Source organism: Oryzias latipes, chromosome 1, assembly GCF_002234675.1.
Source record: "Oryzias latipes chromosome 1, ASM223467v1".
Classification (NCBI taxonomy): Eukaryota; Metazoa; Chordata; class Actinopteri; order Beloniformes; family Adrianichthyidae; genus Oryzias; species Oryzias latipes.
Genome location: NC_019859.2, coordinates 11,043,737 through 11,068,854, shown reverse-complemented (window position 1 = coordinate 11,068,854; position 25,118 = coordinate 11,043,737). Strand labels below are relative to the sequence as shown.

The following is a 25,118-nucleotide window of genomic DNA, read 5'->3' as shown; positions in this document are numbered from 1 at the left end:
AAGAAACAAAACATAAGAAAGAATATATAGAGAATATTTTATTCACAAGTGCCTACACCTTTGTGGTAGCACATTTTTTATTTTCTCATGTTTCTGAAAAGAACACATACACTTGTATTATGATGGTTAGGGTGTGAAGGAAAAAGTTCAAACGGTGACTAGATTTGATAAAATAAAAAAATAGCTGAAAGATGCGTCCTGGTTTGTCCTGGGTGAGAATCTGGGGCGTGCGACATAAGAGTGCAGATGCGATCAGTCACATGGAGGCAGATCAAGAATACTTAACATTCAAGCTTTTAATCTGTCCATCCATGATGGCCTGGGCGTGAACTGCAATACACTTTTAATGACCAATTAGTGACTTAACACCATCTGACACCAACTTACTCTTTTTATGGGAATTTTATGTAATATAACCAAAACTTCACCATCATGTTCAGTAAACATACTCAGCACAACAGTAATCTGACACATTTTTAATTAAAAGCCATAAAGAAAATAGTAGAAGTGTCTTTAAAGACACAGATGTTGAGCTAAATGTTGACTTGATATCAACTTTTTCAAAAAAAGATATTGCAAAAAACTTTGTTCCTTTTTAAAAACCTTTTTATTGAGTAAAGACCAATTTAGTTTTCCCTCCATGGCGCTTTATTATGCAAGGTGGCTAACGTCAGCACATGGCAGGACACATTAAAGCAGGGATTAGAGGAAGGAGGTGGGAAGCATAGGAGTATAAAAGAAGTCATAAAGCCAGATTAGCAAAGACTAAAGCTGACCAGAGACCCGTACTGCTGCTCCTACAGGTAAGGCCCTCATTTTGATTCAAACTTATGTTCGTTATTTTTCCTTACAATTCCTAATGTTTTAAAACAGATCTAAGATTTAAAAACTGCTACTTTTGTGTCTCGAGTTACTACATTTGACATCGCATTTCAGTTCCATTAAGACAAAACTGAGGGGATCACAGTTGTTCAGCCACCAAGCCAAAAAGCTTGGTGTATACCCAAAGTTTATTTTTTATTTTTTTAATAATTATAATATATACTTATTTCAGTGTAAGTACATTTTTTTAACTATTTTTAGACAGATCTATGAATTGCTTTTTGAAATAGACTTGTACCTGTTTTTTTTAAGGTACATCAAGCCTGGAAAACATGATGTATAAAATATCAATTTTGATAATTGTATACTTACTGTATATATAAATAAATATATATATATATATATATATATATATATATATATATATATATATATATATATATATATATATATATATATATATATATATATATATATGTGTATATACTGTATATATGGATACTGAACACTAGCCCTCAGATGGGCTAGTGTTCATACACTCTTACATAGCCCATCTGAATAGTTTGTTCATAGTACACCTATCTGTATATCGTGCTTATAGTATTAATATCTGTAAATTATGTCCATAATATTTACCTGTATAGTTATTGTACATACTATAGACCTTTATTCTGTACTTAGTGCTTATTGCACTTCTGGTTAGATGCTAACTGCATTTCGTTGCCTTGTACCTACATGTGCAGTGACAATAAAGTTGAATCTAATCTAATCTAATCTAATATGGCGGCTGAGTAGCTCAGTTGGTAAGGTGAGAGGCTACCATGCAGGAATCCAGGGTTCAATTCCCAGAGGGGAAGAAACAATGGTACTGGGGGCAATTACCATATCAATGGCGTCCAGTTACCATCACTCAGTGAGGGTCCTCAGGCAAGACCCTTAACGCTACCGCCTCCCGAGCGCAGTTCAGCTGCAGCTCACCCCTCCCCCAGGGGATGGGTCAACTGCAGAGAATTTCCCCATTGACGGATAAATAAAGTATCCGAAATAATGGGTTTTCCTGTGCCTTGGCATAAAAATCTTGATTTGTTGTGGTGACCCTTTAAGAGATATACTGAAAGGTAATCAACAACACTTTGTATAAAATATAATTTTTTATCATTTTACATAAACTGTATAAATATTTATCTTGAATTTTTAATACCCTGTGACAAAACTCAAGTAAAAAGGAGTTGAAAAGGACAAAAAAATGGATAAAAAATGTTGAATGATGCAAAAAAAATTACATTTAATTTGGTGACATTATATATTCATCATTTTCAATCTTTATCAGTCTCAGTTTTAACTTTAAAGTGCCAGATCTAATCCAGATGATTAAAATTAGGCATTAAGATAAAGTGTTGAGGTAATATTTTTTACAATAAAGTTTCTGTAAAAAGCAGGAACAATAAACAAGAATTCATTTTTGAATTAATTTCGCTGGGATAAATCTATTGACTTTTTTTCCATGTATATGTAAATAAGTCTAAGTACCAAAATCCCTGAATAATCAGGGTTAGTTGACAAACAGTAAGTGTATTAACTATACTGTCAAAAGAGGCCATGTCACGGTCTATTTCTGTACTAGGACTAATCCTAAAAGCCACAAGTTTTTAAAATAGACCAAAGTATTTTTGTGTACCAGGGTCTTAATATGCTACCTTAATGTACCCTTACCTGGAGGAGTTATGCCATCTAAGCCCTGGGGAATGGGGATGAGAGGATGCTGTAAGAGAGGGTTAAAAATATCAAGATTTACCAACTTTTCCTTTATCTTTAGATTTAGACGGTGAAAGATGGCAGACGCAGCCGTTCCAACACCTGCCGATAAGAAGGCACCCCCCAAGTTCAAGCAGAGGACCACTCGTACCTTCAAGAGCAAGGCCCCTAAACCGGGACAGAAGGGGTAATATATTATGAAAATTAGGACTTTTATTTTGAAAATATCTGAGGAGAATGAAACCTACTAAAATAAAAGTTTTAAAAAAGTTAACACAAAAATAAAATAAAAATCAAGAAACATTAACAAAAACGGTAGTTTTTACCTCGAGATGCATTTTAAGACTCACTTTATCCTCTTTGAGTGCATAAATGATTCACAGGAGAGTAAACGTTTGCCGTTTGGTTGCAGATTTGGAGACGACATTCCCGGCATGGAGGGCCTGGGCACAGACATCACGGTGGTTTGTCCGTGGGAAGCCTTTGGCGACATGGAGCTCAGCGACCTGGCGAAATACGGAATCGTTTAAAAAGCTCCTTCTGTCTTTACCCCCCTGCCTGTTTTACTGTCATGCACTATTGATCCTACACCCATCTCCACCGACCCCTTCCCTGAACTAATTTACAGACTCATCCCACAGAGCTGTAAGCAGAGATGTGTCCATAGCTGATTTATAAAAGATGCATTTATTTATAATTGCTTCACTGAGATGTTCAAGCTTCCAGACCCCCACTCAGATAGCCCTCTGAGAGACTGCAATAACCCCCAAGGATGATGAAAACATCCCTAAGCTCCTCTCTTCTGCCTTTTCTGTCACCCTTCCCCTCTTTGGAGCTATTTTCTCTTAATGTACAGATATTTAATAAATATAAATATATATTTTTATTTTTAATAATTACTCAAAAGTACTGTCAGGACACTGTTACACAAAAAACTGTTTCTTCTGTGAGTTACTGCTGAAGTTTAATGAATGACAGTAAGGTAAATAGGAATCCACTGATTGTAGCTGATGTGCTTGTGCTCAGTTAAAGCCGCTGCAGTTGGTCTTGTCAATATCGTGAAGGATGGTTGAACTGATTTTTCCATCTGGATGGTCCTACAGACTCCATCTTTCATTTGGCTCATCATGGTATGGATCGTTATTAAACTGTGAACATGAAACTACAACTCTGTTGATCTATTACTGTACATCTTTTTTTTTTGACGCCTTATTAATCCACATCGGATGTTAAGGTTGTATTTAGTTTTTTTATTTTAACGGCCGACTTAAATTTAAATTTATTTTTTGTGAGACTAAAACTGTTGGTTTCTGAGGTGGCAGTGACATTGACTGTATACGAGAGTGTGGCGTCACCCATAAAAAGTGGCTTATACTTCCACCTCTGACAAAATGAAGTCAATTCAGTTGCCATTTTTTGAAAATACGTAAGACACCATGTTGGATCCAGACAACGAATGTAAGCATTAATTGGTGTGAGTCGTTGTTTCTATGGAAACCACTCTCACCAATCAGAGCTTGTTGGAAGGCCACACACCTACCACTTATAAGCAGGATCAGGAGAAATTGTCAAAAGTTGTGAACATTGGACATAGGGGCCAGCAGCACCACATACTTTTATTGAAGCATTCGATTGGTCAGTTTATAACTTGAATGACTAGCACTGCAAAAAACTACAAAAGAAAAATCTTAGGAATTGCAAAAATATTTTAAAAAAGGTATCAGAGTGAGAAATAGACAAATAGATCTGACAAATAGAATGACTGACTTAAAGTGGTTTATTTCTCAATAGAAGTTTATAGGATTTGGGCTTTTTTTGTGGCTGCTTCTATAGGTCAAAGGTCAACGTAAACACAGAAAATGTCTCACGCTCTGATTGTAAAGTATGGTAAAAGCTAACACATTATTTTAGCAAATTTAATGAAATAAGCTTTCACATTTTTTTATCCCATTTTGATGACGAAGTAGAGGTTGTACTGTAAGGTTATTATTTTTGTCATTTTCACACTGGGCTGTTTGGTCTGGACCAGTGGGTTTTTCTATCTCAGATGGTTTACGTTGTAAAGCAGTTTTGGAAGTTCAGTTAAAATACCTGAAACTAAAGATCCCAGTGTTTGTAAAAGTGAACCCTGATACAAAAATATATAAAGTTGGCGAAAGCAAAAAATGCTTAGAGAATAAAAAAGAAATTTGAAAAAAGTTAAAAAAAATAAAAGGAATGTCTCATCAGTCAATGTGGTGTTGGAAGGATGTGCAGAGGCATATTCGAATATGATTGTCAGCGGAAGAGTTTCTTGTGTAAAATATCAAACTACTTGTCCAAGTCCACCACTGTAAAAGTCAAAAAATTAACTAGTTGCCTATACTTTTACAACTGTAAACTGGATCAAATGCATTAAAATTTGTGTATGTGTGTATTGTGGGTTGCCATTTCCCTTTGGCAGCTGTGGTGTAGAGGTGAAGCAGTCAACGTTCGTTTGAAAGGTTGCATGTTTGGTTCCTGCATTGTCTTCCTATGTGCCACTGCATCCTTGGGCAAGAAATACTGAACCCATAATCCACCTTAGACAGAAATGTTAAAGTGGAGGTTTGGCTCAGTTGAAGTTTTTTAATCTTTTTTTTTTTTTTTAAAACAAAGCTTCAATAGTTAGGGATATCTACTATGTTGTCTTGGTTTTGTCATGAAAAATCGAATTGAAATGCTAGTCTAAGGAAAAAATAACGGTAAAGAAAACACAACTGTTAATCAAAAAAGGTTTTAAGTTTTTAAAATACCTTTAAATGCAACCATTCCCCGAGCATTTTTGTAAACTTGTTTCACAGCCACAAGAGCAACACTCAGTTTAATGCAAATAGCATGTACCATATATTGACTGTTGATATAATACATGAAAAAAAACTAACATTTAATTAGGCTTAAAATGTTATGAAATACTAACGTGCTAAACTAAACCTTTAAGCATTTCCTATAAAATATATCAAACTTATTTACAAACATGTTTATATTAAAACGTGTCCCATAAACTACAGCTTTAATGGTTTAAGTTAAACAGATTTTCTCTCGTTTTCATGAGACGCTTTTATCTGCAACCACTTGATTTTTTTCAATTTCCAGTGAGTTTGCCAGAACACAGCTTTGAATCGAAAATTATACATTTTACAAATTATTTTAGTTAATTATAGAGAAATCGAAAGATCAATAGATCGATAAGATAAATTAAAATGATTCTTTGAATAAAAAGGATAATTTTATATGTATTACATGTTACATGTAATTTCAACAAAATAAAACTAATAATAAAGGCTGCTTTTTTGGCGTTAAACATGTCATTGGTTATTGAGTTTCCTTCCTTAACATAAACCGGACAGACAGACCTTAACTTTTCTGATAATGTAGACGCCACTGTTCAGATTTACATTACTAAAAAAACAAAGAAGTAACTTTAAAAATAAAACCAGGAATCTCAATCACAACAAAACATTTTTATAGAAAACATTGTACATGGACATTCAATAACAAAATAACCCCAAAAATAATAATAATAATGATAATAATGGCAGTCAAGGAGAATAAAAACAACACAGGACAATTTGATGAAAAAAATACCAAAAATGACCACTTTTTCATTTTTTTATTTAACACCGTGGCATAAAAACCATGATAGGAAAATGAAGCTGCCACGTTATTTATGTCATCATTATTTTTTTTACATGTTTTTTTGCCAAATAGCTGTGTGCTCATGTTAATTAGTAACCACTAGCTGCCCCTTAAAGAAATTTAGTTGTAAAGGGTGCAGCACGGTCTGCAGCTCCAAATATAAAAAAAAGACACAAGATTCATGCAAAACCTTCTCTTTTTTCTTCTTCTTCTTCTTTAACCTGGACAAGGATCACTCATGCTGGTTTATCCATGCCATCAGTGGTTCCAAAAGTCAATTTTTTCCTTGTTTTGGTAGCACTTTTTAAAGTTAGAAACCAGAACATGCTGGGAGACTCTTAGCATCTTTGGCTTGTGCCCTTTTTTTTCCTCTAGAACACATTCTATATCATTCAGAATATATTATACCTCCCCAAAAAAGTTACACTGTGAGAAGAAGTATGACTTAAAAAAAAACTAAACAAATACTAATCTGACTTTTCTTTTTTTTTGCAAACGTGAAAAATGGAAACCAACGTTGAAATAAGTTTTAAGGACCCATTTTGAACACAGATCACATTCTGTTTGTACGGATAATAAACACTTGAGACTTTTACTGGAAATCTGGTGCAAGCTGACAGATTTAACCACTGAAATGCCAGGAATCTGCTTTAAAAACAAAAACTGATGGGAAAAAAAAACATCATTGCAGTAAATAAAAAAACGGATAAGTACACAAATGATTTGAACCAAAGTGCCACACATCTATACTCGTTCACTTCAAATCTGCAAAATTTCAACGCATAAAAAGACAGATAAGAGAAAAGTCCAGCTGTTTATGTCATTTTTATGATTCAGCATCATGCCGGCAAATCCTATGATCGATCAAAGGCCCAGATAGGCTCCAGATTATTACAAGGTCAAAAAAAAAAAAGATAAAAAGAGACGATAGGATAATGAGAATAAAACACAGATAATATATTTATACATACGGCAGAAAAATGTGCTTTCTACAAATCTTTGGAACACAAACAAACAAACAAAAAAGCCAAAAAGCCACGTTTTAGAAATATAGTGTACAATAGTATAGAAATATGCACAATAGTTATGTGTTTTGCATTTAAATATTTGCTATTAACTCACTAACTGAATCTCTCTCTTGTTCGGTAATTGCTGTTGGCAGCATCTTTAATGCAATTACCATCTAAAATATACTTAAGGAAGACTCAATCGATGCTGGACTCTATAAAAGACGGAGAACGGTGAGGAGAATCTAGATAAAAGTTGGGTTTTGGATCATCGAGTACCTGAGCTGCAGGCTTGTGGGCGGATGATCTAGTTTGGACTTACCTAAACAGGAGAAGGTCTGTAGTGTCGCACTGTCCGTAGTGTTGCTTGCACACAGTTTGGTGAGACCCCATGCAGGAGAATGTGAGACACAGTCGTGTAATATATCTGAGACGTGGAGTATTTGCAATGTCGATACTACATTATGATCTTTTTTTTTGTTTTGTTTTTTGTTGAACCTCCATCACACCAGCAACTGCTATGCAGCTGAGTCAAACAAAATAACGGTATCATATTAATGAATAATTACAACAGTAATAATAATAATAATAATAATAGTAATTGTAATAATTTGGTACTTTTTTCTCTCTAAACTAATTTCTTTGCATATCAAGAACTTTAAGTTTAAAGGTTTACCATTTCCACATACTAAGAAAACTTGAGGTAAGGAACAGCTCTAATAAACCCTCCCCTCCATCAGCTTTCCATCGCCCCCTCCATGCAACAGTGCAGAGATGCGCCTCGTCTCCTCGGCATTCTCCTGCATCTCAGAAAAAATTTGCTGCTTTTGTCTTTCGAGGGCCTCGCCACCGTGGTTCCTGGCGCTTTCCATCACCTCGCGTTCTACCACGGTTTCGCTTCCCCGCGCTCTCTTTCCTCAAACGGACGGCCTCGACCGGCGCTCGGCTTGTTCGTGCACGAGCGTCAGCTGTTTTTTTGTGTCAGTTGTCCACGCACACAGCTGTTGGAAGAACATCTGGGCTCCCGTCCCCAAACCTTGTGCAGCTGAGTGCCGAGGGAATAAGAGGAGGGGGACTATAATACAGTCGTGCAACAGGGAAGGTGGCCGTTGTCAGTCTTCATTTTTTTTTATTTTTTTTTTATTTCCTCTTTTAAAGTTAAGGCCATCCTTCAGTCTTTAATACAGCATTCCTCTATTTATGTAGTAGCGTATATAAGAACATGTGGGACTTCTCTGGGGTGTGGGGGGGTGGGGGATCCTGAAATATCTTTCTCGAGTCGGCTCCACGCTTTACAACAGGGTGCAATCCACCGTCATGACACCAGGGGGAGCTCTTTCAGACTAATTCAATGAAAGAGAAGAGCTCCTGGGGAAGTGTAGTGTCTTTAGTAAGGGGCAAATCTACTGTAGCCCCCCCTGTAGAGCGTGGCCTGCAAAACAACAAATAAAAGCAATTAGTAAATAGTAATTTATTTTAAAAAGTCCTAAAAAAAAAAAAACTTTCCTTGCTCTCACATTTTTTAAACCAAAACCATGTGGAACCAAAACATTTCTGGAATTTTTTCCACAAAATAAATGTGTCGGACGTGGATCCTTTGCAGTACAAAAAGGGGAATAGCAATAAAGATGTGCTACATTTTTAAAATCTGTAAAAAAAAAATTAATCTGCTCTATTCCATTCTAGACATGGCCTGAGTAACTAACATGTCCACTTGTGAAAAAGTGCAGTTTATTCAAAAATATGAATATTCATGAACAAAAACCAAAACAACCAAAAACATTTCCATTTCACTGCAACATTTTAATTTGCATAAGAGTAAAAATACCTTAAATTATACTCCAAATGACCCTCGTCTACATAGGAGGCGAACATCTAACTTAAAAGCTCCATCCAATTGGTCAACAACGAGAAGGGCTCCATCTGATTGGCCAAATGCATAAAAGGACATTTTTTGAGTTGTTAAATACGTCAAGCTACCATAAGATTGTTTTAACACATTTAAGGTTTACCATTTATCAGGATTTTTTCGCCAACTTTTGCTATATGGATATTGCACAGCTTGAAATCACTTTAGCGATAAATTTGTGATTTATTGTGCAGGCCTCGATTTGATGAAAACAGCGTCATTACAAAATTGTCGACATTTCTAGAATTTCGTTAACGTTTTGCACATATGTGTAGTGGAAATGCAGCTAGCAGGGTCTACTGCTAGAATCGACTGGCTTTGAGTCAAGATCAGAACTCTCTGCAGCTCCAGGCGTCTCATGTGGTGGATCATGACTGCTGTCTGTTTAGAGTCACCAACACGTTTGTGAGTCAAATCAGCCTCATAGAAGGTTCACATTAAGCCTGAAACATACATCTCTCAGATGCACCTCTGGAATAATAATTAAAAGAAAATCCTTAGATAAGTTTTTTATATTTCTATTTTTTTATGTAAGGACATGACCTTCATTTAGGGCAGCAGTCAGGCTGCATTCATGCATTAGTAATTTGGCATGTCAACTGTTCTGCTGACACAACACTGCAACATTTTAAAACTCCACTCGACCTGCTGCAGTCTTCTGCTGCAGATCCTGAAACAACGATGCTGAGAGGAGCAATAGAAACGGCAGTGTAAACACGCAAAAAATAAAGGGTTCAGAGGTTAAGTGGTAACTACAGAGCTTAAGACTTCACTTTAATCAAGGCAAAGAACCTTCAAGGCTCTCTAAAAAGGAACCTCTTTTGTCTTCATTCAACGTCAATTCTGCATTAATGCCAGGAATTAAAAATGAAAATGTAAATGAATGACTATCTCGGTCTAAAAGTGTCAGCAGACTACCATCCAAGCAGCAGCCTCTTCGTAGAAATTAAGGGAAAAAAAGAGGATGAGATGGAGAGAAATAATCTTTAGTCAGCAGAGCATTCTTTCAAAACTGCAGTTTTTTTCTTCTATTCTGAAAAATTAAAACAAACTAATGATCATCTTTTGATTCATTGTAAAGTGGAAAACAAAGACATACAAGAATCTGTTTGTCTACAACTGGATGCATCAGAACAGAGCGAAGCAGGGAGCTTGGGACTTGCCCAACATACATTCTTTATCCCTCTATCCCTAATTCACAACAATTTGAATAAAAAAAACTTATGCAAATGCAATTTTGAGTTAGTTTTCATAATGTGTGTTCTCCATCATCTGAAAAATTCCACAACAACATGTTAAAACATGATTTTCATTGGAGTGGGTCTTTAACATCGTCTTTCATCTGTGTGTAAAAAGAAAAACAGGCAGCTGTTTTTTCTATTTCTTTCTCTTTTTTTTTTAACCATAATAGTAGCAGCTGTCTAATCACAGATGCACCTCTAAACTAAAAGGTGGTGCTTGCGTGAGACAGTCTTACCATGGCTCCAACTCCATAGGCAGCTGGCGCGAGAGCAGCATGGTAGGGGTCTGCTGTGTAAACTCGTCCATAGCTGTCAGAGACATCAGATGAGGTTCAGAATCATAAAATCACTTCTTTTTTTTTATTTCTAACCGCTTTATCTGATGAAATGGACTGAGTGACCCCCCCCCCCCTCCCACAGTCCAAACAGGAAGGACCCAAAAAAGCCAGAATTTCATCGACTTCTTCCAGTACTCTGTCATTGGAAGGGGTGTGGTCTTCCAATAAGCTCATTACTGATTGCCAAAAGTGGTTGTCATAGAAATGTTGACTCAGACTGACTTGGATGACATCTTGCTCCAACATGGCGGCCTACATACCCCCCCCCCTAAAAAAAAAAGGCATCTGAAATGCCTTCCTTTGGTTGGAGCAGGAAGTAAGCCATTTTCTATGGATGATGTCACACTCTGTCTATGTCTCATCTATGGTCAATGGGTGAAATGGACTAGAGGAGCCTGAATAGGCTAAACCTGGTCGACTCACCTGTCACTGTATGCTGCAGCTGCGGCGGCGGCAGCGGCTGCAGGAGTTGCTACAGCAGCTGGCTGGGCGTAACGATACGTTGCATAGCCGCCCTACGAGGAGGTGAGGAAGAGGAGGAAGAGGAAAAAAATGAAAAGAAAAAAAGGGGAGGGAAAGGAAGATGAAAACCTTGCTCGTCACTTTTCCTTTGCAGAACAGAAGACTACGGTGATTCTAAAGGGTTACATTGTGAGAGGGGGAAAAAAAACTGCTGAAAGGAGCAAAAGATTAACAAGCAGACAGTCAGCAAAACTGGCTAATCTGGTGCAGTACAGCATTCACGAGGATGTAGCTCAGGCTCTGTGTGGCTCTCTTACTCCATGACTAACTCAGCAAAAAATAGCCTTAATTGTGCATGATGCCTTTTATTGTTGGCAGCACTCGAGTGCTTCATCTTTCCCAGTGTGAGTTAGCTGGAGAGGAAGAGAGACTCCATCGCCATAACTGTACCTGGACCTCCATTCCCTTCCAAAAACGCACAGTTAGAGAAAAAGGAAGGTGTGGTGAGATGATTGTGTCATTATTTATGTTTGGGGTGAACAGCTCACACACATATATATGCAAATCAGCTAAAAGGTAGGGCAAAAACAGCCATCTGGATAAAAATAAAAAGGCAAAAATGCACACTCGTGTGGCCAAGAACCAATCACTGAAAGACACAGCATGCTTTCCCCAACTCAGAACAAAAAAACCCTGGAGGAAAAGAAAAGAGCAAACACACACCACTGCATTCTACCCTACAGAATCAGTCACGATCAAGTCCCTGCAGTCAGAACCACACTGTGGCTGCTAACATGGGGGGGAGGCTGGAGGGGGAGAAAAGAGAGGAGAATGGAAAGATCTACGGGGAAGAGAGAGTCACATATAAGGATGAGAAAATAGGAAAAAAAAAAAAAAGATGCTGACCAGATCGACTGCTTTAAAGAGCAGAGGAGAAAATGATGGTGGAGGAAGAAAGAGAAAAAAAAAAGTGAGACAAAGAATGTGAAATATTTGGGGAGGGCAGAGGAAAGTGGGGGCTTGTCAGCCTTGTAAGTACATCCGCATGCTGACACTGATTCAGTTAGCATGCCACAGGTGAAACAGATAGGGAGATTCCTGGAAGGGGTCTGAATAAACTGCAGAGTGGATGCTTTTTCCCGTCATTCAGCACATCCAGGGTTCTACCAAGCTGCAGCAGACGGCATCCGTCTTCCTATCCGAGGCAAATATCCTCTCAAGCTAGAAACACGTCCTTAACCTGATCCTAATGACATTTATCTTCCGATTGTGATTTGAGCCACTTAATTTAGGCGGCTAAAATATTATTTTTTTGGATTAAAAAAAATATTTATCTTTATCTATTAGTATGGCAAATCTACCCAAGAAGAAAACAAACAAAAATAGAGAATGTGCTGCTCAGCTTACAGGTTCTGTTAATATTATTAGAATGTTTTAATGAATTTTATACAGATTTATGTATGGCTTTAAGTTATTGTATGGCACCAGATAAATAACATTTATTATTAATTATAAAATTCAGGGCAGCGGATAATCAAATGTAATCTGATTTACGACCCTCTTCTAGAAAGAGGTTAATATATACATATCTATATAGATATAGATATATATTAGACAGTTAACACTGCAGAAACGGCTTCTTTTTCCCTATTTATGTGGACTTGTCAAAATATCCATTAAAATATACATACATCAATAGATATACATATAAATATATATATAAGAAAAAATATTTTATTTTTAATTTAGAACTACTTTATATATATATATATATATATATATATATATATGCACAAAAGTTAAGCACAGCCTGTTGGTAAAAAAGGTGCATATATCTCAATCATAGTTAAATTTAAAAACTTTAAATTTTGCGTTGAATCTAATCGGCTTCGCCCTTAAATTTAAACACCTGCTGTTTAATTTTACTGTCAAAAAAAGGCTGTCCTTTAAGATGTGAGTTTCAAAAAGGTTTCAACTTTTTCTTTTCTCCCCCTTCCGTAACTCCACCCCTGTCAGAATCCAGTGAGTTAGTAGAAAAAGACAGAGAAGGCATTTCAATCTCAGATGGTCAATAATGTCTAGCAGCACGCAGTCATTGGAGACGAGGAGAATGCACACTGGCTCTCACACAGAGTGTGTAAACCCTACCTGGGCCAATCTGCCACTAATGTCCTGAAACACTAGTCTACAGAGAGAACAGAAACAGCTATTGTCAACCTGGTCACACACGCGCACGCGTTGCACACAGGCACTCATGATCACATTGGCAGAAACTTGCTCACAAATGCACAGAAACAAACCCTAGAAGAGTTCAATAGTTAATGATTTATGAGTGCGCAACAAACACAGGCGTGGGATCTATTTTTTTTAGACCCTCTAACATGGAAATGGTTGCATTTAAGGTAATAATTGGTTTCTTGTGAAAAATTGAAATGTGGAAAAGTTGTGAATCAAAATGCCTAACAGTTCACGCCTCTATGGGTTTGATCCGTGCTGCGTTCACAGTTGAAAGCCCACAGGTAAAGGTGGGGGGGGGGGGACAGGTGAGGCACCGGAGGAGACTCAGGCATACTTACATAGAGGTCAGCGGCACCGTAAAAACCCTCCTGATACGCCATCACGCTAAGAGGGAGACAGACCACAAAAGGGGGAAAGGACAGAAAAAAGTACACAGGAGCGGTGGAGGGATGTCAAAAGAAAGAAAAGAGGAAGGGGTGATTGCGCCACCATGTGGGCAGTGCAGAAAACAACAGACACGGGTGACAATTGGGGAACGGGGGGGGGGGGGGGGGGGGGGGTGCCAAACAGATTGTGAAAGACAGAGAGAGAAGAAAGACGGGTGAGATTATTGCACACCGTGCAGCATGCAAGACAAAATACCACCTCTTTGTATACATATGTACCAACTTTTACTACTTCATGTATAGAGGAAGTACTTTTTACAGTAAGAGTTTGCTACATCCTCCTCTTATTGACATTTTAGAGGTACAAGGAAATGGTATTTCTGCTTATTAATCTGTCAAAGTCCAATTCTGAATATAAAACCAAACAAAATACATGCACAATTGTTCAATTCTATTTTGATAGCAGGTGGATCATGCTTTTAAAGAAGAGATCTGGCTACTTCTGATCACCAATATCACTTTTACGTTGGTTTTTTTCTACCGATTAGTTTTTTTAAAGGTTTACCCTGGATATGTAGGGATGGCGGGCTGGGGGACGGCCGCCCTGACGGCACTGTAGACGGGTCGGGCACGGCCCCTCAGGTGGGCGCCTCGAAACGTCGCAGCAGTGGAGGCAGCAGCTGCTGCCGCTGCTGGATATGGAAACCCCGGTACTAACAGAAACATCGAGAAAAAACAAATTGACACAAACCTTCCCAACAAAATGTACATTTGCGCAATATATAAAAAAATGTTTTCGTTCAAAATCCTATTGTAGGTAAAATAGTTGGAAAAAAAAAGCTAAAATATAATCTAAACCCTTACTTACTGATACAAAAATTAGAAAGAAATAAAAGGTCCAAAATGCTAACATAGGGAAAATACATATGTTTTGTTTTTGTGTTTATATTTATAATAAACCTTTTTTTATAAATAAGTACATTACACATCAAAAAATAAATTGTTAAAGTGTACAAAAATTGTTTGAATAAAAACACAAAAAAATTAGCAGCTTGGATACAATTTTTCAAAATATCCCAAATTTGCAACTGAATGCTGTTTGATTTACATTTACTGGCTAATAGGCGTTTATTTTCTATCACAGTTCACTTTTGTAACAACAGCTTGGATGAAATTTTTTATTTTTATTTATACGAACCTTTTTACGAATTCATTCCGAATTTGCTACTCTACTTTGTATAATTTTGCATTTTGTTATGACAACAGAAATTTTAAAAAATAAATCTTTTAGCTATAACAGTTCACTTTTAAATTATCAGCTCGGCTCACATTTCCCCAGCCAACATCACACTTTTTCTTACAGTTTTTACAAAACAGTCTGGAATTTGCTACCACTTTTCATTTGATCTACATTTCCGATGTTTTTTAAAAAAAATTTTATAGTGTTTAAATATATAGTTAACTAATTTTATTTCCACTATTTTCTTTTAAATAAAAACAACTAGCCTTACATTTTTTTAGCCCACATGAAACTTATTTTTATGAAATAATCCAGATTTTTACAACCGTTTTTGGTGTTTGATATAGATCTTTTAGTGCTGCTTAACAGAAGTGTGTTTTTATTAGCCATCACCGGGACAGTTTTACAAACAGTTTTTTCCATAAGCATTTGTGCTTTTTTACAAAATAAAAAAACAAAGTAAATAAAATATAAACATTTTAATTCAACATTTATTAGACATGTCATTTAGATACCTGACAGATGGCTTTGGCTAAGGTTTTGAAGCTGCCAAGAAATATACTGTATTTTTTGCTCCGGACTATCGGTCACAGCAGCTAAAAAATGCATAAAGAAAAAAGAAAATATATAAGTTGCACTGTAGTATAAGTCGCACTATTTATTGGGAAAATTTACCAAAAATAAGAACGTATTGATGCTTATTTAGCTTCATGAAACATAGTAGGAATCTAGTACACTAGTGCATCTGAATAATTATTTGGACAACCGTAGCAAAAAGAGCATTCGACAAGTCAATAAAACTCTTTATGTCATATCAAATCACTAAATTAAAAAAAAATTGTCAATTTGTGTCGATTTAGAATTATTCTGCCAAGCCTGGCGTAAGACTGAGTGACGCTTCTTCTTCCTCTGTGTTGCTGTCAGTGCAAATACTGATTCGCACACATACAGTGCCCTCTAGTGGTTGCTGCCATGTCTTTTGAAGAAAAAAAAATCCTACATCCCATGTTTCATGGACAAACTATGCAACAATAACAAAAAACTTGTACTGCAAAAATTACTGTACATAAAAAAAAAATACCAATAACTTGTTATTTTTATTCATTCTTAAATGTATTGTAACAGTTTTACTTTTCAACAATATACCAGCTTCTTCTTGCCTCACCTGTATAAAGCTCCGGACTGTACATGGCTCCAACCATAGGACTTAACTTCCAACCAGCTGCAATTAGGAAAAGTTAGAATTTCTTTGATGATTCTCCAAATTTCTAAATTTTGACCACATAGAAATACATATAGAGTTAACTAATATATACATACATGGAGCTCTAATAATAAGTTAAGTACAAATATTATTTCCATAGCATTAAAAATAAATATAAAAACCATTGCATGTGTAGTTATTCAAATTTCCTACCATATGGTAGTGCTGCAAGGCCCTCTCCGTTAGAGTACGGTGTGGTTATCTTCTTGTTTGTCATCACTCTGGCTGTAGCGTTATTGACCTGGACACCAGACAGAAAGTTTCAGAGGCAAACATTAACATCTTTTAATAAATGAAAAAACTGTGAAGGTTCAATAACAGTTACAAAACCTTTTATTTCTTAAGCTCTTTTGCAAAAATAAATAATTAAATAAAAATCTATAAATATCATTCCATTATTGCTAGGGTTATTCATGAAAAGGGTTAATTCTACTGATGAGCAGCGATGGTTCTGATGCATGCGCCTTTTTTGAAAGATAAGATAAGAAAAAATAATAATAATAAAACAAGGATCCTGGTGAGTTGTCAGGCAGTTTTACACACAGACAATACAACCATCGGCACGCAGAATGAAGAATATGACATTTTTCAGTGCAAAGGCATTCCTAAAGAAATCCAAGACTATTACATTGCTTCTGAAAGAAAGTAGGGAAAAGAAGGTGAATTTAGCAGCATATTCATCATTTGAACACAATGCAAAAAAAAACAACATCTTAGTTTCTAAACACACACACAAAAAAAAACGAAAGACATACAACGAATCAGGAGCGCATCACATCACCAGAAGTGAGCAAAAGTAGCCAGTCAGCAAGCACCAGATGCAGCAGGAGACCAATCAAAAGAAGAAGAAAAAAAAAAGACTGGGGGGGGGGGGGTCCTCCCAATTAAGTTCATACAAAAGAAGGGGGAGGAAGAAGAGGGACAGAGGGATGCAGAAGGGAGTGCCAGTCCACATGAAGACGTAAAAAAACACAAACATGAGGTGGAAAAGAGAGAAAGAGGCTGAGAGTGAACGATCTATCTACGTGTGAAGTACCTCGAACAACATTCACGTTACATACGACATACATCTGAGCGTCCGCCTACACCGAAACTGACTGTACACAAGCAAGAGAGGAGAAACCATGAGTGGTGCGAGAATGAACGCAGAGAAGAAAGAGGCTGGATGGCAGAGAGAGAGAGAGACAGAGGATGGGGGGTGCAAGTGTCATTCCTCAAAAAGAAACAGATTTTTGACAACAAAAACATTTAAAACGTCAAATAAAGAAATCAAACCATGAGTGTGAAACACTGCCAAGCTTTTGAGATCAGTGTCACAGCATCCTACGGTACACAACCATTGAGAGACACGAACAATCCAAAGCTCAATCAAAAACAGGAAGCCTCAAAAGTCCAAAAAAAAAGCTACTAAAAATCCTACTTTTTTACTTTCCTTCATAAGTGGACGCTTAAATCTATGAACTGACAGCCCTTTAGACTGTCCATTCACATACGCAGCGCTAATTAGCACATTAGGTCGCGCAGCTGCACCTCAACAGTAGAGAGAAAAAGATCATCAAGCACCACAGCACGCCATGATTTACAGACACCTATTATCCCCTCTCCAGTAAAGCTAACATAGCACTCATGCTTCAGCATGCCGTCCCACTAAGGTGCAAGAATGCAGCTATTGGCCGACACATGACACAGAGAGATGACAGAGCACCGTATGGCGTCAAACAGATGACTGGAAAGAGAGTAAACCATGCAGGATACAGCTCTGGAATCAAATGCTGAATGCAGTTAGAGAGGTGATTGGAATGAGGTGGCAGACATATTTGTTGCACTTGCAGATAGATGCGGTACATTCAGTTACACGAGTGGCTTTACTTTAATGCCATGCGGTCAATGGCTAATCTCTTTAACGGCTTCATTCACCACCTCCCGAATCAATCCAAGGGATTAGCCAATCAGGTTCTACCAATCAAGTCAATCAGGCTTCCTCCGGCTAAGGGAGTCCCTCATTTGGGTGCAATTTATGTCGTTTGGACGGATGGGTGGGGGAGGGAGGGGTCATTCATTGATGATGCCATGTGTACACAACTTACCGTTGCCAGGGAAACGGCGTGAGGACACGCGAGCAGTTACCGTGGAGACTGACAACAACAACAACATACAAAAATCATCAGGGAAATAGAGAAAATATATGTAATAAAAAAACAAAAACAAAAAAACGATGAACTAGGAAAAGAAGAGAAAAAGGAAAACAAACAAAAGGAGGTAATGAGGAGCAACCCCCACCCTGTGGTAGAGAGGAAGTGATGTCACATGTCAACAGTCATCTACAGTGACTACAGACTTGAGCCACGACACAACAAGCCTCTAAAACACCGCTTTTGCTTAAAACAAAGACATTCAAATCTACGAACAATCCTAACTATTATTATGATAACGCAATGTTTATAAGCAAATATTGAATAAACGGAAGTGAAACTTTATTCCATTACGTTCCAGGAGAGGAAACTGGACAGAGAAATGTGGGAAGGATGTACAGCAAAGATGCAGGAGCACAGATGGACACAAACTGAGAGACAAACACACAGACTGGCCCGGTGAAGGGAGTGAAAAGAGATGAAAAATCGATTGAAAATCTATTTAAAATAAATAAAACAAAGCAAAAAGAGAGGTATCTGTGACAATATTCTCTTTCTCCACCCTCCGTACAGTTTTCTTTTTTTTTTCTTTTCTTAAATTGAATTTCTGCACACCCACAGGAAAACAGAGTTAGCTTAGGACATTCAGGAGCATGCAGGACAGCTGCAGCTGCAGGGAAAAAATAAAAAATGTGACTTTGTTCAAAGCTATGTTCACACTGGCCTCAGCAACGCACGTTCAAGTGAATACGTAAACCTGCGTTTCAGGCTTCTGCGCTCAAAACTCTCGCCTTCACGCCTCACTACGTGCCATTCGGACTCTACGCACAAAATTTGCTGCCATTAAACACTCTTTAAAAGTTAAATCAGATTGAATTGGTTTAGAAACCGTTTAAAAAATTGATCACAGAGGAGACATTAATGACTGTGGTTTGTGCCCAGCTGCAATAATATACCATCAAGTCTATCATATATTGGTATAGAACTGTGAAAGAAAACGCCTAGAGCAAGATTTGAGAGATCTGCATTGCTTCAACATTTTGCACCAAACTGTAGGTGGCGGACACGCTCTAGAAATACTAGAAAAGGAATATGAACCCCTCCCTACGTTTTTGCCCAGTGTGAACACCATGGGTGTGTTCAAAAACGTGCTTCCATTGGCGCGTTCTCGAGCGCACATCACATGTCTGGCGTGTACGGAGCTCCTGAGTCAGGAGCAATGGTGGAGGCAAGGCCATTTGCAACTGAAATCCAAATTATGCGGGGAAATGAAAAAATAAAAGCAAATCCATGAGATCTGGTGAAAAGTTTTAGAGTGGTGAATGCTTCTTTCAATTTTCTTTTTTTTCTTTTTTTTGATGATCCAAACTGCTTGTTTGAAGAATCATAAATGACAACACGCAGCAATCTCAAACCCTGGCTCCCATCATGCATCAGTGTGACACAACAAGCAACATACTGACTGTGAGGAAGCGGCGTAGTGTTCAGTAAAAGTGTGGAAAACTTTACAGCGACCTGACCTTTGGTTCCAACCATGCAGCATCCAAAAGCCTCTCACAGACACCAGAGGAGAACAACTGGGGCTTTGAACCGCCCCGTCCCACAAACATGAAGCAAAAAAATAGCCACTCATAATGGAATGGACAAAGAGATGGTGGGTATGGAAAAAGGTGCAGGAAAAGGGGCGGGGGGGGGGTCCTCCATGCTGTGACAGAAGCAGAAACATCAGCAACCGTGTTGTGACTTCTCCCCCCAGCCATGCCTGTTGTGTAGCCAATCCTCCCAGCAAGCTTTGCAAACCACACAGCTTATGCGATCGAGTTGCAATGGACAGCCCACCACATCATCAACAACAACAACAGCGGCAGGAAATGCCGTCAGAGGAGACGCCTGCGCGAGCGGCTTCTGCTGTGCCATGCTGTCGTGAAGCCACAGGGAGTCCAACCTTCTCACAGCCAAAGGCGCAGATTTGAAACGCGACGTTAGAGGGAGAGCAGAGGAGAAGATGGCCACCAGTTGGAGGGGGTTGCCTTACCTCAATTTTACGCCCTTCCACCAGGGTGCCGTGAAGCTTCTCTCTGGCTCTCTCCGCATCTGCGCTCGATTCGAATGTCACAAAACCAAAGCCCTGCAGGAGAGAGCACAAGAGAAAAATGGAGAAAGAATATTCCGGAAAGCAAAAGAAATGGTGGCAAAAAAAGAGATATAGGAGTGTTTTTTTCCCCCCTCCTCTGCCCTACCTTGGAGCCTCTCTCGTTAAAAATGATCTCCACGTCAAGGATTTTGCCAAATTGCTGCAATGACAGGAAAGATGAGAAAAATAAGGAGAGTTAACAGTCATTTAAGTCACATGGTCGCCACAGGGAGTCAGCGCTGTTCGAGCATGATTGGCTTGGCGGCAGGCCAGCTCTGGTGTTCTCCTTCATCTTCCTCGCTCTTTTCTCAGCACAGAATCATTCTCTTACAAAACAGCCGAGCACAGGGCCAAAGTTAAAAGTCTGAGCTTGTTCAAAACACTAAATCCACATCCTTGTTTTTCACGCATTTAAAAGATTTTTTTTTTTTTTTACAAAAAACAATTATTTCAAAAGTATTTTGCCATCCATCCGTACCCCAAACATCTGCCGCAGGTCAGGGTCACGGAAGCGGAAGGGGATGTTGGAGACATGTAGGCGTTTGGGGGTCCCTTTGGCATCGGAATCGTCCCCGGAGACCCCGCCCCCTCCTCCCGAGCCGACTCCAGACTGGCCGTCAATCTGAGAGGACCCATCTGACTGTAGACAGAGGACAAGCAGAGGGAAAAAAAATTATATTATTATATAAACCCATCTGAAAGCTTTAAATAGTTCTGTAGTAATTAGGCCCAATATAGATGAATTAGCTGCATGTTCCCTTGATTAATAATTATTCATATGCATGTTTTAATTGAGTGCATTCAAAGCATCTTTAAGGTAAACAGCAGGCAATAGATTACATTAACTTAATTGATTATGTAATCTACACAAACACAAAGGTAAAAATGACTCGGAGTGTGAAGGACAGCAGCATTGGGTTGACTGATTCTTTTGAAAACTGCCGTTTAGGACTCCGGCTAAATGTATTAAGATCGCTTTGCAAAAAGGAGTATACGTGAGTACAAGTACAGCAGGGATACTATAGAACACAGGGATCTGCGACCTGAGGCTCCAGAGAGACTCTTTGATCCTTCTTTGGCTTAAAAAAAAATGCTAACAATTAGAATAAATATTAAGCTAAGCACATAATCTTATCTTTTGCTGCACAACAGAGTTCCTAAAGTATAACATTTTGTTTACATGTAGATACAAAAATAAAATAGAGTTGGATTCTACACCGACGTATACTTATTTTTGATAGTTAAAAAATAGGAAAAGGATGACAGTACAACAAAGACACACAATAGAAAATGCCATGTTTGATTGCCTTTTTGATTCAATTAATTTCTGCTGAATCTGCTGCAGCGGGAAGATCATATTTATCATAGGATATACTTTATTTTGAAAGGAAGTAAGATGTGCTGCTGTCAAAGGTAAAGAAATTGAAACTGAAATTGTTTCATATAGATAATTGTGGCACTTTAATCACTGAATTATTGTAAATATTTAAATGCCATATATTATGAACGAATAGATTATTGCTACAAGTCATTAAAATTTATTTTTCTAAAAGGTTAAGTGGGACTTTGCAGCTCTTTCTGGGTTTTGGTCAATAAGAAACTGGACCAAATAGCTCTTTAGTGTTAAATGTTGCAGACTCCTGCTATAAACCATGTCTTTGTAGTGTAGAAAGTATATTAACTCAATACTTCTTCCAACAAAATATATAAACATACTGCCTCACTTTTAGTATAGACCAAGTATACTGTACTTTTTGCCAAGGGATGTTTATGAAATTTCTGTGTTGAAAGTTTTGATTTGCTACATATAGAAGTAAACCTTTAGGTCCTAGCTAAGAATTTTCTAAGGCCTTTATTGAAGTCCTGATCATCTTTTGATCTACTGTAAAGGTGTTCCCAGTGTTCTTCAAGGGTGTTGTTTTCTAGGACATAGTTTCTGCAGCAGAGTGGCAGTGGCTCATTAGAAATTCACCTCTAAGTTGTGGGCGGGACTGTTAGCGCAGGGTAAGCCCACACCTTTTCCAATCATCATCCATCTGTCTACACTCTCTCCCACCAGTTTACATCCCCTTACAACCCCAACATTACCAGTGCAACAGAAGTGGCAAAAGGGTGAAAAAACAATTACCTTTTTCATTAAAATGTGTTTTAATGAGCGGCTTCAGTGACATCACAAACTCAGATTACTGTGGATTATCCAGTTTGCCACAATCCATTTTAATTGTGGCTCAAAGCAACTAGCAACTAATAACACTTTTTCAAGCCAACCGTTCTGTTCAGGAGCTTCACCCACCATGAAGCAACGGAGTGAGAGGAGGGGAGGAGCCTCTCAAAATGCTGAAACCACACTGCAGAGCGCTTTGACAGGGAATCAATTCATGATTTCGATTTTGAACCAATATTTTTCCAAAGCTTATTCCAGTGTGTGAATATATTTGCGTTGCTGCACTGAAGCTGAAATTGCTCAATAAATCTTTATTCGAAATGAAAACAAAACAATGCAATGATGTGAACAACCAATAACTTGTTTGTTAGATCCATTGTTGTGTTGGGAAGCAGTCACTCATGGTCGACGTTCCATGGTAGATGCTATTGGTGAAATACACTCATTCTTTCAGAAAAGTGAAATCTGTGCAGCTAAAGGAGAAGTGGCACACTTGATGCGGGCGCTGTCTCCAGGCAGAACCCAGATGTGGGCGGCACACCGGAGATGAGGCTGGCACTTACTTGAGCGCTGAGACTGTTGGCAGGGTTGACCACGCCGTTTCCCGCTCCGCCGGCCTCCACAGGGCCCTGAACGGCCCCCGTCGCGTAGAGACTGCCGCCGTAGTCCAAGGTCAGGCCATTCTGAGGGGGTGGTGGAGGGGGAGGTGGAAACGCTGAGAAAGGTGGAGGTACCAGTCCCTCCTGACCGCCAGCACTATCCTGAGAGCCCTGTTGGAGGACGAGGGAGGGGAGCGTGAGGAGCGGCGAGCACCAAAATATCCGTCCGTAGTAATACTACAGTATTTCAGCAGTCATTTTCTCTGGAGTTGTAGCTTAGAAGTAAAACCAACGAGGACGACATTTACCTGCACCACAATCTAATGATTTCTTTGCAATTGATTAAATATTTCCTTCGGGACTTCAGTGATATTCAGAATAAGTCGTAAGGCGGGCTGATTAATATTTTTAGTGTTTTATCACTTTACTTTTTGGGATAAGGTTCATTGTAGGGGCACAGGAAAACCACGCTCTGACAGTTTTATGACCTCATCCGTTTGTCAGGCACAACTCGCACCAAGGTTTTCTCTCCAGCTTCTGTTTGTGAATCCTTCCAAACTCTCAGTATCTGGTTATTAGAGAGACTAACAAACCTGATAGGTCCACTACCTGTTTTTGAATAAATGCTGAATTTTTTTATAACAAAGAAGCAAAAAAGACGATTCTTTTGTTCGCCATCTATAAGTGAGCAGCTGTTGGTTTTGGTCATTAGAATAACTATGGCATTGCTTCAGAGGCAGCTTTTTAGGCTTGGCTGAATATAACATCACCAAACATAGGCCTTTCCAAAAATGGATAAACAGGCGGAACAAACAAGCCTGCCCGTTGCTGGAAAACGTCCATAAAGTTTATTGTCGATTTGAAGGTTGGATGGTCACCTTTTATGAAATCATGTTAGAGTAAGAACACAAGAAAATGTTGAGGAATGCATGTTGGTATATAAAAAAAAAGGAAAATGTTTTTTGAAATCAGACAGCAATGATCGTTGGAGTGAATCAGGAACGACTGGAAATGGAAAACACGGTGACTTGATACGGGTTCCGGTGTGTTTTTTAAAGGAGCATCAGTCTGGAAAAAATCTGGGGTTTCCCACTTTGTCTGTCCCTGGCAGGCATGAAATTTGATGCAGTAAAAGAACATTGTTTCAAGACGTTTTTTTGCCATTTCTATAATTAGGATTGTAGTAAAAATAAATCAATAAACAGAAATCCATGTCACTTAGAATAAAAGCAACAATGCATCAAATCTATGCGTCTACTTTCTTACAAAGCATGTTTTTTCTCTGAAAAACAACTTTTCTGTTGGTTTTTTATACAAGTATTCTTAATTGTTTTCATTAAAGTTCCACTAATGTTCAGTTTGAGTCACTATTAAATCAAAACTAGTTTTTCTGGCCAACAAATGTGCTCAAGAATAGAAAAAACAAGCTTTTGATCAAATTATGGTGGAAAGTTAAAAAGGAAATTGAATTTTGACCCTATAATTTACTCAAGTGTGTTTTTTTGCAGGGGGGAACCAGACCTAATTATCATAAATTGCTCATAAATGGTACAATTCTGTTGTTGCAAAACACCTCAACATGTTATCTGAAGCAGTGGGCATCAACCCACAGCCACAGACCAGTACCAATCCATGGAATTGGTACTGGGCTGCTTAGGGAAAAAAATCATTACTTACATTTTTTTTTTGTTTAATTATTATCTCATTTTTCAGGAAATTTTCTTTTGTAAAACTACCGGATTCTCTCAACCACATTCGGCTAGTACTCCC

At 38.1% G+C, this 25,118-nt stretch overlaps 2 protein-coding genes across 8 annotated transcripts in view; one reads left to right on the top strand and one right to left on the bottom strand.

Moving 5' to 3' along the window:
* Positions 1 to 704: 704 nt before the first annotated feature.
* Positions 705 to 3,745, top strand: LOC101158417 (retinal cone rhodopsin-sensitive cGMP 3',5'-cyclic phosphodiesterase subunit gamma-like). Its single transcript, XM_004065710.3, has 3 exons — positions 705 to 803; positions 2,639 to 2,764; positions 2,990 to 3,745. Exons 2-3 carry the CDS (start codon positions 2,655 to 2,657, stop codon positions 3,105 to 3,107), a joined length of 228 nt encoding a protein of 75 aa, XP_004065758.1. The 5' UTR covers positions 705 to 803; positions 2,639 to 2,654; the 3' UTR covers positions 3,108 to 3,745.
* A 2,295-nt stretch (positions 3,746 to 6,040) lies between these two features.
* The window catches only part of LOC101157754 (RNA binding protein fox-1 homolog 2), a 52,165-nt gene continuing 33,087 nt past the window's right edge, over positions 6,041 to 25,118 (bottom strand). For 3 of the 7 annotated variants that reach the window (XM_023955893.1, XM_023955914.1, XM_023955912.1), the window contains 12 exons: positions 23,313 to 23,519; positions 21,064 to 21,225; positions 20,692 to 20,745; positions 20,487 to 20,579; positions 16,473 to 16,560; positions 16,221 to 16,277; positions 15,571 to 15,651; positions 14,381 to 14,528; positions 13,768 to 13,813; positions 11,153 to 11,244; positions 10,628 to 10,700; positions 6,041 to 8,673 (listed from right to left, as the gene is read on the bottom strand). In XM_023955893.1, coding sequence (XP_023811661.1) covers positions 8,629 to 8,673; positions 10,628 to 10,700; positions 11,153 to 11,244; positions 13,768 to 13,813; positions 14,381 to 14,528; positions 15,571 to 15,651; positions 16,221 to 16,277; positions 16,473 to 16,560; positions 20,487 to 20,579; positions 20,692 to 20,745; positions 21,064 to 21,225; positions 23,313 to 23,519 — 1,146 coding nt within the window. In that variant the 3' untranslated portion in view covers positions 6,041 to 8,628. Of the gene's footprint in view, positions 8,674 to 10,627; positions 10,701 to 11,152; positions 11,245 to 13,339; positions 13,377 to 13,767; positions 13,814 to 14,380; positions 14,529 to 15,570; positions 15,652 to 16,220; positions 16,278 to 16,472; positions 16,561 to 20,486; positions 20,580 to 20,691; positions 20,746 to 21,063; positions 21,226 to 23,312; positions 23,520 to 25,118 lie in introns of those variants that run through there. The other 4 variants (XM_023955900.1, XR_002873415.1, XM_023955902.1 and 1 more) reach the window with 4 other exon arrangements.